Source organism: Eutrema salsugineum, unplaced genomic scaffold, assembly GCF_000478725.1.
Source record: "Eutrema salsugineum unplaced genomic scaffold, Eutsalg1_0 scaffold_2, whole genome shotgun sequence".
NCBI classification, from domain to species: Eukaryota; Viridiplantae; Streptophyta; class Magnoliopsida; order Brassicales; family Brassicaceae; genus Eutrema; species Eutrema salsugineum.
In genome coordinates this window covers 19,291,710-19,306,767 of record NW_006256829.1, presented here as the reverse complement: position 1 = coordinate 19,306,767, position 15,058 = coordinate 19,291,710, and the positions used below count along the sequence as shown (strand labels likewise).

Below are 15,058 nucleotides of genomic sequence, written 5' to 3'. Positions count from 1 at the left end.
CGGTTTCTTCATCATTTCCTTCACATTGAACTTCATGGTTTCAGAACTGATGTGCAGCTCGATCATGCCTCCTCTCACGCCAATGATCGCTCCTGCTGTTGCTAAGAAGGGTCTTCCCAAGATGATGGGGTCAACAGGATCCTCATCCATCTCTAGAACTATGAAATCTGTGGGGATCTCTATTTCACCAATTCTCAAAGGTAGATCCTCAAGTAAGCTAACTGGTAATCTCACTGATCTGTCAGCCAACACAAGACAGATCTTTGCCGATTTGTAGTTCTTAAATCCAAGTCTTTTAGCCACTGAATAAGGCATCAAGCTCACAGAAGCTCCCAAGTCACACAAACAGCTTGAAAACTTCAGATGACCGATTGCACACGGCAAAGTAAAACTACCCGGATCTGATAGCTTTCTTGGTATTGATCTCCTTTGAATGAAGGCACTGCACTCATGGCACAGTATGGCCATGAAGCTCTTTTGTCTTGTTAAGTATGGCGTCCTTTAGAAATTTTCCAAGCTGTGGTATAGCTAGAAAAGCATCTATGATCGGCAAAGTCATTTGAGTATTCTTTAAGTGCTTTTCAAAAACTGCCTTGGCCCTGTCTAGGATCTGCTTCTTGAAACGCCCTGGAAATGGTATCTTAGGCTGATAAGGAGGTGGTGGAATGTATGGATTTTCAAGCTCAGGTGTCTTCTCCACCTCTTTAGCCTTGTCTTTAACCGGTTCTTTCTCCAAAACCTCATCTTGTTGCTCATCATTTGAGGCTGCCTCCCCACCAATTTGCTCATTATCCTCAATGAGATTTGGCTTAGGTGCTGGAGCTTGTAATTCTTTTCCACTCCTCAAAGTGATGGCGTTCACATACTCCTTGGGGGTTTGGTTCCGGCTTTCCTGGGAAAGCTGGACCTCTTGATGATGTTGAAGCTTGATTCTGCTTAAGCTCCCTGATATCTTGTTGCATTGTGGCGTACTGGCTCTCAACCCGTTGCTGATTCTGTAACAGATGCTGTAGAAGCCCACACATGTCAGGTCCCATCTGATTCTGAACTGGTGCCTAGTGCTGTTGCTGCTGACCCATCGGCTATGGACTGAACCCTGGTGGAAACTTGTGTTGCTGCGGTTGGCTGTTGAAGTTGTTGCTCTGAGCCGGTTGATTCTGCGGGCCATAACTCTGTTGTTTCCCAATGAATTGTTGCTTGGACTGAAAGCTGTTCTGAAATGGAGCTTTAGGAGCATAGCTTTGTTGGTGTTGTTGAGCAGGGTACACTTGATCTTGAGGATTTCCTACATTGGGGTTTCGGTAGGAGAGGTTTGGATTGTTCCCAAAGTTGTTAAACCGCTGATACCTTTGTTGATTCCCAATATAGTTGATCTCTTCTTGTGTGAGACCATCTTCATTCACATTGTCAAAGCGTAGCCCTTGCTCATCAAACTCCCCTACAAAGTGTATTGGCTTTTGTGTAGACACAAGAACTTTATCAAGCTTGCTCTGTAGCTCCCTAATGTCTTTTTCCATGCACAACTCTTTACTAGACCCATCAGATCGGTTAGCTCTGTCGAAATCCTCTCCATAGGTATCATTAGACATCGCAAGACTCTCAACAATTTCCATTGCTGCGTTTATCTCCTTCCCAAGGAAGTTCCCGTTTGAAGCTGTATCAAGTTGGTTCCTTATCTTTGGAAGTGCACTTTGGTATAAAGTACTCAGGAGGGAAGCCTCCGAGAAGCCGTGGTGTGGAAATTGGTTGGTATAGCTTCGAAATCTCTCCCAAGCTTCACTAAGGCTTTCATTGGTGTGTTATGTGAAGCTTGGGATCTGATTTCTCAATTTAGCCGTTCTAGATGTGGAGAAAAACTTGGACAAGAAGGCGAGCTTGCATTGTTCCCACGTTTGTATAGATCCCCTCAGAAGATTCTTTTTCCATTAGTATGCTTTATCACCAAGATTGGATGGGAACAAGCGTAGGTTGAAGCTGTCTTCTGATACCCCATTTATCTTTCTCAGGTCGCAAACCCAATCAAACTGATCTAGATGCTCTAAAGGATCCTCCCCGGGTAAACCGTGAAACTTGGATTTCTGCACCATATTGAGCAGGGAAGCATTAACTTCGAAGTTATTGTTTTGCACAGGTGGTGCCTGGATCCCGGCTCTATATTAATGTGCATAAGCTCGGTCGTTTTCTCCAACAAAGACTGGAGGAGGTTGTCTCTGAGCTGGTGGTGGAGGTTGAGGAACGTGCTGTGCTTGCTGCTCATTTCGGTTAGCCTGTTGCTGGTTTTGTTGAGCTAGCCGTTCATTTCGCTGAGCCTGTTGCTGATTTGCATATGCCTGCTGTTCGTTCCTCTCGGCCTGCGCTTGATTAACATGAGCCTGTTGTTTGGCTTCTTGAGCTTGTTGCTCAATCCGTTGCTGTTCTGCCATGCCTAACCGTTCAAGGTGTGCTGCTCTCTCTCGTGCCCTACTTTCTAGCATGTTGATGTTGTTGTCGTAAGGAATAGGCGGTTCAGAGCTGCGAGATCTGGTTCTCATACACCTGAAAGCAAAGCCAGAACTTGCAAAGTAATCAGTAAAACAAAAAAGATAAAGACTTGATCTCATGAATAAATAAGAAACTAATGATCCCAAAAGTTGGCAACGACACCAATTGATAACTAAGACATTTTCAGCCTTTATAGAGGTATCAATCCCCTGTCTTGTAGTACGAGGGGTTATCAAACCAAACTTGTGGAGAGGCACTAATCTATTATGCTCATTAACTTAAGTCAAGTTGATCATGAAAAGGTTGGTTAATTTGTTTAATCTACTTAAGATGCAAGAGAGAACAAGAATGAAACAAGTAATGAAATTTAAGCTAGATAAAGATGCAAATAACAACAAGTAACTAAGCAAATGATCGGATGATGATAATAGATTATAAAGGCAGAGGCTTTAGACAGGATAAAAGACTCGGGTGCTTCCAAGCTAAACTAGCGAGTTAATGAAGCAAGATTATCAAGCAATTTCATATAACATGAACTCAAGTTAAGTTAATCATCTCATGAAGGTATTAAACATCTAAACTGATCCCTTTTGAGAAGCATGAATCAGTCAGCTTTAAGATTCAGTTCAATAAGTCATTTAAGAAGAACAAACTATCACTCTCATGATGAAAGACTCTTAAACCTCTAACCGATTGGTTCAGACATTTCTACAAACACTTTTGATGCGAGATATGTCTTAGATCTGGACCGCATGTGATGTTCATGGATCCAGCTTAGAGATCTGATCGGTTAGTGAATGAAACATGCAAGACTAGACCCCTAAACTCGCTAATCTATCACGAAAGCACCATAATCTACCTATCTAAAACCTCTTGAGCAGACTACTCACTAATCATAAAAAGCTCACTAAATCCTTTGCAAGACGTGTAGCTAGTCATGATTAGAGGTTTTGATGCTGGTAAATAAAAGAAATGAAAGAGAACAAGATCTTCACGTGAAAACGAGATATCAGATTAGATTAATCAAGTTTCACAAAATAGGCAAGTTCTCAAAGCTGAAACAGGTAGGACATAAGATAAGATAAAAAATGATTAGGTTTTTGGTCCTAAAATCAATTTATAGTGAAGGATAAGTGTTGTGGTTCAGCCCGGAACAAACCAGGTACTGAACGCTCTTCTTGGGTCGTCGGGTGAGCACCTCGGTGTGTGAGAGAGTGAAGCCAAGATCTTGATGTCGAGGGATGCACATGAGTAAAGATCTCATGAAGAACACGTCAAGAACATGCATGAACCCTAGTCTTCAATCCATCTTCACGTGCATTCTCCGAGTCAGCTTGTTCTTGAATCTGGGTTTATGACAACGGGCCTCGGCATGCAATGCCGAGGGGCTTGGTAGTCAAGGGATCAAGGCAGATGAAGTCTGACATGCAATGCCGGGGTTTTTAGCCGAGGTTCACGTCAAACACTTAGTCGTTTTCAGCTTCGCTTCTTCAGCATGTATGCCTCGATCTTGATACACCAAGGAGTTAGCACGAGGTTTAGTCCAAAGAGGTTCAAGGGACGAGCCTCGGCCTAAGCAATATTGAGGTAATGATGCCGAGGCTCACAGAAACAATTAGCGCGTATCGCAACTCCTTAGGCTCGTACTGATCAACTTGTTTCCCGGTTGCAATAACTTTCCGCACACGATTCCAAATGTCTTGAAACCAATTCCACGATCAAGATTACTCATTCAGCTCAAATTTTGGTGAAGAAACCGTCGGAGCTTGGGAAGTGGAAGGCTCCCCGGATTGCTCATCTTTACAACGCATCGGAATGACATGAAAACAGCTTTTCGACCAACGTCTATTCCAGAGACGATATCTTTCAGGGAACAGCTCCAAATTGGATGACCTCAGGTGTTCTTGAAAGAGCACTTAGAGATCTAACATATTGATGAAGGCCCTGTAAACTGATTCGAGTTGGAAAGGCATCGTCCCACGTAATCTTTGAAACTCATCGGATCGACTCTTGAATGCATGCAAGACAGGTGTGTCTCCCGGTGGCGATATCTCTCTACTCACTGCTCCGAATTCTGTGATTCCAACTGTTCTGGGATCTTAACTTGATTATTTCCAACTTTTATGAAGACCCCGTTAAATGATTCTGATATTCTCATATTTTGTCATGTTTAGGAGTACATTTTTGTCCAAATATTGAGTCTCATGCATACATTTAGGTAGTTTTACATATATTTGTCTTTGCTTTTGTCTTTAGTTAGGAATTGCATTAGGTCCTAGAGAGTTTTGCACTTTTGGAGTGTTTACAGGTCATTTGGAGCTAATTGGGAGCAATTGGGACAAAAGCCATGGAGAGACTATCACCTTATGTGCATCAGACTCGGACAAGTGTTATGGAGCCGACGATCCCTCAACGTGATCACCTGAGAAAGAGGACTTTCACCAGGAGTCAGCCTCCGTAGTATTCATAACGAATCAAGAGCGTTGAGTCTAGTTTTCAGAACACGATAGATCGTCCTATTTGCAGTTTGGAGCTGAAAGTTACGGCGATAAGAAGCAGTACATGTCTCGGAGCGGATAAAGGACCAATGCAACGCGCATCAAAGAACCGGTGGAACGGAGCCCTTGCCGACGTCACCTGAACCCTAAGCCTTCATCAAAGTTCGAGATATTTGAGTTTATTTCCAATTCAGTTGAAATCATACCATTTGGAGCTATATCCTGGAAGTTATTCTCCCCTCAATGCAAAGTGGTCTGAGAAGGCTTAGGTTGTGCGATACGGTACTGCGACTTGATTAACTCGCACCCATGAATGTTCAACTCTCTGTGATATGATCGTGACCAGCTCAGAGGAGGAGGAACCAGAGGTAGCTGGCAGGATCACTCGTTCCAGAGCTAGAGAGATGGCTAAGGAGGCTCACGCACTCATGGCCGCAGAGGACATCAATCAACTGGAAGCTGGAGCTCACATCTTCAACATCTCTATCTTGAAGAATGAAGAACCCAGTAACAATGACTAGGTAACTTAGGTGATGATTCTGTACTCTTTTCCTTGGTGAGGATTTTGGAAGGCAAGGAGGTTCTTCTCCAAGGTTTTTAACGAGGCAGAAATCATTGCTACGTCGAGTTACTTAGAAGTTGTTACTAATGGGTAGTAACGTGCAAAGTAACAATGACTTGTGCACTAGTTGTTTTAAGCGCACCACTTAGGATTTAGAAGGGACGCCTCGATGTTTTATTTTAAATCAAACTTCTTGTTGTTTTTATCTCAGGCTTCATGTAGTTTGTTTCCTAGGGCTGCGATTTCTCTCTAAGTCTATTTAAGAGAGAAAATCGGCTATGTGATAAGGGGGTGAAGAATTTTGATTAAACTTTTAACGTGTTCTTCTCTCTTTTTGATTTCTGAGAACTAAAAACTCTGAAATTCGAATCTCTTAAAAACTAATCTGTTTACAAGAGATTCTACTATCTCTCCATTGCATCGATATCATCTCATCATCACCATACCATCGATCTCTCGCTCACACCACCATCACACATCCACGATCCGATCCACAAGCCACCATCACCTCTCGTCGACGCGTTCATCAAGCACCACCCCTTTCTTCACCGGTCCGATCATCATATCCCCCTTCACGACCTCATCGATCTCTCATCGCGCCACCAACACTGTTCCCTCGCACCATTACCATCGCATCTGTCCCTCCAAGTCACGATCTCGATTCACTTGTTGCCTTAGCTTCAGAGTTGATCACCTAGGATCGTATCACTCTGGAAACAAGTCGAGACTTTAGAGATGAGTGTAAAGAGACTCTGAGCAAGGTAGAGACTTCCAGAATCAAATTTGAGTAAGTCCACAATACTGTGCGAGATAGACCTGCGAGTTGGACATGAAGTGGAACCATGTAGCACATGTGTTCGCAAATTACACCGACTTGGGCATGCAACTTGGGCAAGGAAGTGACCATCTCGCACACATATTATCTCCATAATGCGTCCTGGTTGTGCGAGTTGAAGAGAAGGAAGCCTGAGCAGCACAAACATTCGCTGTTTACACCTAGATAGGCATGCGGCTGAGGCTGAGGGATTTATGGCGCACAAGGCTGCTTCTATGGCTGTGCGACTTGGGCCTGCGACTTGGGAATCACCTGACCATGTCACACACTTGAGACATGACCCATTTGAAGCCGGGTCAGTACCCAGTTTGTCCTGGGCTGACCCGGTCTGCAAAAGACACTATATATGCTTTTTAGGGTTTTTTTTCAAATACTTAAGCTTTGTTTTCTCTTGTTTTCTCTTTCCCATTTTGTTAAAAAACGAGTTTGTTAAGAGATATCTCAAGGATTTAATCAATCTAAGTCTGTTTCTTATCATCTCATCTTCTTATCTTTGCTTCTAATCATGATTAACATCACTTCTTGCAAAGGAAATGGTGTGTTCATCATGATTAGTGAGTAGTCTTCTATTAAGCTTCTAGGTGTGTAGATTAGGGTGCTTTGATGTTTGATTTATGATGTTTAGGTTCTATATTATCATTTCCTTTCCTTAGTTAGCTGCTCTTAATGCTAGATCTCTCATTATAAGCTTGATCTAGAACTTAGGCATTTCTCCACTCACAAGGTGTTTGATGAAATGCCTGAATGAGCTAACTTAAGGGTTTATGCCTTTTTCATCATGAGAATGATTGTTAAATGCATGAATGACATATTAGAACTGTTTCTTAATGCTCATTAATTCATATTTCACAAATGATGATTTGGTTTGAAAATGGATTAGTGTAGAGGTTAATGCCTTCATGAGAGGATTAATCTAGATTAAAGTTCTAAGTTAATTGGAATTTGAGATCATGTGATGCTTGCTTTATCTTTCTGTATAAGATTCAGTCTTTCTTAGCTCTTATTTTGATGCACAAAGAGGCTGTCTGGTCATTTTAGACTTGGAACCTTATGTTTGTTGATTGCTTATTCATCTAATGGGAATTAGTATTGATTTGGTAATTAACAAAGGAATTTTTGTCATGAGAATGAATTAATCTTATTTGGAAGTCTAGACTAAAGAATTGCAAGTGTTGCATTGTTTGCTTAGCATCATGAATTCACATTTAAAGCACCCTAATCAATGATCACATCTAGAGGTTTAACTTTCTCTTTATTTGAATTTGAGTCTTTGTTTTGTTTGTCTTGCTTGGTTGTTTAATTCTTAATTACTGCTTGTTCTTGTTTGCTTTATGTTTTTAGATCACCTTGTTACCAACTCATCTGCTTATTAGACTTGAATTAAGATAGCTCCTCCTAGTTCTAGTGTCTAGAATCTCTCCATTTGGATTGATACCTCAAGTGCTACAATGACATGAGTAGTTGAGGAATTGATCAAGGATTGAAAAATTCCTACTATCAATTTGGCGCCGTTGCCAATTGGAGATTCATTCTAGCATTAGGACTTTGGATCTTCTTGAGATCAAGTCAATTTCTTTTGTTTAACTGATTACCTTTCAAGTGCTGTCTTTGTTTTCAGGTGTATGAACACCAGAAGTCAAGCAAGGAGACAAAGAGAAAGAGCTGAGCATATTGAGAGGTTGGGTATGGTTCAAGGGCAACAGGCTCATGGTGGTAATGGAAACCACCAGGCTCAGCAAGAGGGTCCAGCACCACGTCCAAGAATAGTTGTGGGAGCTGGTGATGAGGCCAATACTCAGGGTCAGAGATATGGGATTCAAGCTCCTACACCTGAAAACGATTTTGAGATCAAATCTTGCTTGATCAACATGGTGCAATCAAACAAGTTCCATGGCTTAGCATTAGAAGACCCATTAGATCACATTGACAACTTTGATAGAATTTGTGATCTAATTAAGATGAATGGAGTGAGTGAGGACAGTTTCAAGTTGAGGTTATTCCCTTTTTCTCTAGGAGACAAAGCTCATCAGTGGAAAAAGTCTCTACCTCAAGGATCGGTCACAACATGGGAGCAATGCAAAAGAGCATTTCTAACCAAGTTCTTCTCTTCATCAAGAACAGCAAGGTTAAGAAATGAAATCTCAAGTTTCATTCAGAAGAACCATGAATCATTTTGTGAGGCTTGGGAAAGATTTAGAGGGTATACCATGCAATGCCCTCACCATGGATTCTCAGATTGTCAGCTGCTAAGTACCTTCTACAGAGGTGCTTTACCAAAGGTCAGACTTCTCTTGGACACATCTTCAAATGGTAATTTCATGACCAAGGAAGTCAATGATGCCATGACCCTAGTGGAGAATGTAGCTCAGAGTGATGCGCTTTATGGATCAGATTTTGAAAGGAATTCAAGAGGAGCTGTGAGTGCTGAAGAGGAAAGGAAAAGGAAAGACATCAAGTCTCTCAATGAGAAGCTAGACACACTTCTCTTAGCTTCTCATCAGTCAGCCAACTTTGTTAGAGATGTGAATCATGTCTTTCAAGACACATTTCAAAGGGAAGACATCACAGCTGAGGTGAACTTTGTAGGTGGCCAACAAGGTTACCAAAAGGGCTTTACCTACTACAAGAATCCCCCAAACCAGAACTTCTATCCTCAAAACACTCAACAACAAGGTTTTGTCTCTCCCCAACAACAAAGTCTCAACCAGAACTCAGAGAATAAGGATCAAGAAGTGCAGAACCTGCTCCAGCAAATTCTCAAAGGTCAAGCAAGTGGTGCCATAGACTTCAACAAGAAAATGGCAGAGATTAACAACAAGGTGGATTGCACTTATTCTGATCTTCTAACTCAAATTTCAACCTTGGCTTCCAAAGTCAAGACTCTAGAGAACAACAAGGGCCACTGCAGTTCTCAAGCTCAAAGATCTTTACCAGGGACATCAGTTGCACATCAAACAGAATACTGCAATGTAATCCTCTCAAATGCTGAGAATCATGCTGCTGTCCAAGAAATTTAGGATCTTCTCCATGGAAATGTCTCAAGTGCAAAGTGCCTGACACAAGATGATGAGGACGCCATCATAGAGGAGTTTGACTTCCTGTTCTGTGATCTCAATGAGGACATTGAGAAAGAAGGTGGGGAGGCAGCTTGTTTTGATATGAGAAAGAATGATTCTGAGATTACTGAAACAAAGGATCAGAGAATGGTTCAAGGAAGGACATCTGATGGAGTCTCTAGCACTGGTTCAACAAGGGTGAAACCCAAATCAATTCCCAAGCTAGGTAATCCAGGAAAGTTCTCCATCTCATGCTCTCTTGGAAGTTTGAAAGTGGACAATGCTTTATGTGATTCTGGATCAAGCATCAGTGTAATGTCTTTAGACATGGTGGAGAGACTAGGGATCAAGAGTCTTAAGCATCACCCCATGTCAGTTACCTTTGGAGATTCATCCTCAAAGAAGCCATATGGAATCCTTGAAGACTACCCATTAAAGATTGGTGAATGCACAGTTCCAACTGATTTTGTAGTCATGAAGATGAAAAAGACCAAAGAGCTACCTCTTCTGCTTGGAACTCAATTTCTGAACACCACATGAGTAAGGATGGACTTTGATACTCAAAGAGTGGTGTTTTCTAAGGTAGATGATGAAGTATCTTATCCCCTTAAACCTCCTCTTTCTGGATTTTGTGGGGTTATATCTGATGATTCTGATGAGTTGAAACACTATGAGATGAAGTATGTGGGGAGTATTGGAACTATAGAAGAAGCTCAACCCCTTGCATCTGTTGAGAAGAAGAAAGAATCCTTAGTAAGACCTGATTTTGAGTTTGAAGGAGATTTCTTTAGTGATGATGAAGCTTGCTTGGAATCTTTTTCTCCTACACCAAGTGAGAAGGAGGTCAGCAGCAACAAAAGCAATGGTTCAGGGTCTCAAGACAAGAACCCAACAAGCACCAAATCATTCACTCTTGGGTCCTCTTCTCAAGTCTTAACTCTCACTCCATGGAAGTTTGATGGTGGAGCTGTGGAATACAAGGTTAAAAGCATTGGAGGATCAAAACCTTTTGCAAAAGTCAGGGCAATCCTCACACAAGAGCTCATAGACAAAGGGTCATCTGGTGTTCAAGAGCTGATGAACAAGGACCTAATGCTAGAATTCATGGACAAGACAAGGAGCATCAAAGCTCCTCCTCTCACTCACTAAGAAAAGAGTATGAAAAGTCAAACTTAGTGACTTAAAACAAAATGCTCTTGGGAGACATCCCAAGCTTATCCTTGTACATAACTCTTTTTAATTTTTTCTCTTCTTTTTCATGTTTTAGGATATTTTGATGGGTTTTGTGAAGTGTTTTCAGGTCTAAAGTAACTTAGGGATACTGTGGTCCAATGACAAAGTGAATAGGAGTCTGAGAACAAGCTGAGGAAGGACTTAAGGAATGAAAACTGGTGAGCCGCCTGGTGTGCTACTTGGGTGTGTGAGTTGGACAAGGTCAGGTCCCATCTAGCACACCTGTTCGCAAATCACACCTACATGGGTGTGTGATGCGTGCTCGTATCAACTACGTGAGGGAACAAGTTTTACCCTTAACAAAACAAATGAAAGCCGCAAGTGCACAGCTAATCAGTTGTAGTATTTAGGGATCGAATCCACAGAGATTTGTGTGCCTGGTATTCTTCTACGGTTTTTAACTTTATGTCTAGACTAAATTGGTTTTAAAGGTTGGTTGTTTTTCTTGCGAATTAAACTAAAACAAAAGAAAGCAAATAAATCTATCCTAAAAAGCAAGTAAAGAAAATCGAATGAAATGAAAATGGAATAAGTGAAATATCGAACTAAACGAAAATAAGGCAAGCAAAATATAGCATGAAAGGTAAAATAAAGCAAGTAAATAACGAACTAAGGAAATTGAAATGCAGGTCTAAGAAAGCAAGTAAAAATCGATGGAAATTGTAAACTATGGCTAAAAACGCTGAGCTTTCGGGAACTCTAAGGGATCATAATCGGTTTTAACACTAAGGTAGATAGATTGGGATTGACAGATAACGATATATGGGTTCTAGAGCTAGAGTACGGTGGTATGACTACGTCACTGTCGTGATCATAACCAACTGTTTCTCGCAACACTGACCAGTAGGTTTCCACTCTGGCCCTGGAAGAGAGAGAACGCAAGAGCTGCACAAGACTCGTCAATACTCACGATCTCGCCGCAGGTAGGTTTCCACTCCTACGGAAAAATCGTCTGTTTCATTCTAGGGCTGATACTTAATGAAAACTTTCGCAACACTAACTATCTAGATCAGATACTAGGTGATCAATCAAGCATACATGCAATAAGAACAAGAATAAACATAGAACAGGTCAAAATCCCAGATCTATAAACCTAGATGTCTTAATCGATTATGAGAGCCCCTTTCAGGAACCCTAAGCCCAACTCGGGATCTACTCAGACATGGCTGAGTTCGACATCATTATTGGTTTTAATAAAAGTAATGAAAAACAGTAAAGAAAAGAGATAAAGAAAGCTTCTCTATTGAATAACTCGGACTTGAACAATCTTCTACAAAAATCTCATAAAAACGGCTAAAGGAAAAGGGTTTCTGTAAAGTATGAAGGGTTGTTCCTAAAAATAACCTTAATGACATGTATTTATAGTCTCCAATACTCCATGGTCTCTAGGGTACCGGAATTGAGGCTGGGAATGACTTTGGGCTTCAGATAAGTGGGCTTTAAGTCGGAGCTTGAATGCTGCGGTCGAGAGTGTTGTGAACGCGGAAATTAGCTTGTTGGCCGCGGTCGAGAGTGTTGTGACCGCGGCAGTTAGCTTGTTGGCCGCGGTCGGGAAGCTTCTGACCGCGGCAAATAGCTTGTTGGCCGCGGTCGCGTGAGTTGCTGGCCGACTCCGCGTGGCTCCGGGGCTAATGGAATATCTTGAGATCCAACCGTTGGAATGTCTCCAAACCAAGTGCATTTGAAAGCTGGTTGATTCTTCTATAAGTTGTCCAATTTTGAATGTGATGAGACGGTGAGAAGGTCTTCGTCTCTCCAAGAGAGTTCTGACGGTCTGCATTTATCCAAAAGAGTCTTTTTGTTCCATTTTGTGCCTCTTTATCCCAAATTACCTGAAAAGTCTTTTAAAATCCGGAAACATAGAAATCCTTTGAAAACCTTTGAAAATAGAGTAAAAACACCTGTAAAAGATATTAAAATGATCCATAAAAATGATCAAAATCCGGTGTTATCAACTCCCCCAGATTAGTCTTTTGTTTGTCCTCAAACAAAACAAAGGCTAAATCTCGGCGAGAGGTTTGAAACGCAGGAACTAAAAAAAATCTCAGAGACCAAACTTCTAGACCAATATCAATCAGTATGCATCAATCGGGAATAGCCTAGAAAATTCTCACTAGCAATACAGGCATAACTAGTCCGTTAATCCGTCATGCAGAAATCTATGCACTAAGATCTAACTTCCAGTCAACTAGCTCTTAACATTCATTCAAAATTTCGGTGGTTCTCATCAAAGAAAATCTAGGCAAGGCAATCTAGGCTAGGTGTAAAGAAGGATTATTTTGGGGGTATGGCTTAAAGTGTTTAAGGGTTACCTGAAGATCTAGAGGATGCAGGATATTATGCAAAACCGCAAGAGAGAGTGAAGCTGTTGGTATCCACAGTTTTCAGTCACTCTCTTCTTGACATAGATTCATGGTCTTCTTCCTCAAGTTCTCTCCAAACTCCCCCAGACTTAGATTTTTGTAAATCTTTCAAAACAATAGCTTCTTAAACGAATAGTGGTTGCTCGTTGCTCCACAAATTTTGACAATCTAAGACTCATTAGGCTTTTTGTTTCTCTTTCTCTTTTCACGTTTTTTTTTTTTTTTTTTAAGATAGGGAACACCTTTAGATATAGAGTCTTAGAGAGCATGAATTTACCAGTTAATATCTTTCTTGTAAAGCTTTATTATGTTTCTGATACTCTCCCTTCCCAATTCCATTCAGTCTCCTTTGCGAGTGACTGAAAACTGCGTCGCTCCTCTTCTCTCCGACGTTTTTGCACATATCTGCTGATATAAACTAAAGAGAGAATGCATGAGGATTGAAAACAAAGGTTTTGGGTTTAGGGTATGGTACCAGATAAAGATAAACTGGTCATCTAGGACGACAAAGAGTGGTAAAAGTGAGGGTAAAAGACGTCCTAGATGTGTATGTCGATGCCTGCCTAAAATCAATGATGAGAAAATTAGATATCAATATTAAGTCCAAATAAAATGAGCTAGTATATCCTGTCAGAAAGAATCTTCATGAATAGAAGTCCTCTGGTGGGAGTTCGTAGTGCAAGTACTCTAGCTACCGCCTAGTTTAGTGCTAACCACAAATGAGCTATCATGCATAGTGTAGAAGCGTGCAGGTCTAAATCATCATAGTTTTGCGTCAAACATTCCTGAAAAATACTTAATGTCGAATAGGTTACATACTAAAATTTAAAAAGTATTTGAAATTAAAAAGCAAAAGCAGGAAAATAATTAGTACGGATAGACATCCTCCCCCAGACTTAAATCACACGGTCCCCAATGTGAAAAAGTTGGTGAGAAGATGGTGAATAAAAGCGAAATAAAATAAGATAAAAGAAAAGAAAATGATGATAGAACCGTGATGGTAGTGAAGTGCTGATCAATCACTCATCCTCCGAAGTGTCGTCTGCGAACTGGTTTCGTCCATTTTCTGCAAAATGAAATGATTCTTGGAAAAAGAGTGAATTTGGATGCTAATTTTAACACATTAAGATCTGTTGTACTAATACTACTATAAAGAGATTAATTAAAATTATGAGCAAACAAAATTGATATTAAATCAGAGAAATCAAGTAGTTCATGACTAAATTCGGATTTTTGATGTTCTCAACATAGAAATCTTCTAAAAATCGGTTTTTATGAGCAATTTCCATGTGAATTCTAAAGATTACCCAATACTAATCACTAATCACACAAGAATAATTCAAATTCATCAATTTTGCTGTTCCAAATTCGATTTTTATTAAGCATGTAGAATCTAAATTTCAAAAATCTCAATTTCTCTTAAGCTAGGTGCTAAAATCGATTTTTAGATAACCTAAATGTATAATCTATCATTCTTAAGCTATTTCCACCATCAATAGATCAAGATTTTGGGTTTTTAAAGAAAACCCTAAGTTCAAAATTGAGTAAGAATGGTGAGTTTGAGGTTCATACCTTGCTGAAAAAAGAGAATTGATGGCAGAATTGAAATCAGCTTTGAAAAAGAGTGAGGTTTGAGCCAAAAATCTCTTAAAAAGCTTAAGAATTGAAAATGTGTTCTTTCTCCTAAATCTCTAAGTCTTTTGGAAGAGAAGAGAAGAAAGAGTTTTGATCCAAAAAGTTTGTTTCTTTTCTTTAAAAAGCGTTTTTGAAGCAAAAACGGAAAATTTCTGGGAACTTACCTTTTCTTGTTTGCACATTAGGAAAGTTTAAAACTTATGGAGGATCTTTTTAGGTTTTACCAGGAACATTTCGGGAAATACCGGGAATCACCAGGCAAAACCGGGAATCACCAGGCAAACACCATGCAACACCGGGAAATCACCAGGCAACACCAGGCAACACCGGGAAGCGGCAGAAATCCGCGAATCATTTTAACGACCAACGGCCGCAGTCAGGAGACGCGCGACCGT

General features: G+C 40.6%; 1 protein-coding gene and 2 non-coding genes across 3 annotated transcripts; 1 reads left to right on the top strand and 2 right to left on the bottom strand.

The window, feature by feature from the left end:
• Positions 1-448: 448 nt before the first annotated feature.
• LOC112086668 (transcription factor mef2A-like) lies at positions 449-6,105 on the bottom strand. Its single transcript, XM_024155639.1, has 5 exons — positions 6,050-6,105; positions 2,196-2,535; positions 2,016-2,078; positions 1,096-1,676; positions 449-1,007 (listed from the first exon to the last, which is right to left on the bottom strand). Exons 1-5 carry the CDS (start codon positions 6,103-6,105, stop codon positions 449-451), a joined length of 1,599 nt encoding a protein of 532 aa, XP_024011407.1.
• On the top strand, positions 1,726-1,832 carry LOC112086908. The gene has a single exon (XR_002899762.1). It is a non-coding gene; the product is annotated as a small nucleolar RNA R71 (small nucleolar RNA).
• A 2,394-nt stretch (positions 6,106-8,499) lies between the features above and the next one.
• On the bottom strand, positions 8,500-8,606 carry LOC112086867. Its single transcript, XR_002899721.1, has one exon. It is a non-coding gene; the product is annotated as a small nucleolar RNA R71 (small nucleolar RNA).
• Positions 8,607-15,058: the final 6,452 nt, after the last annotated feature.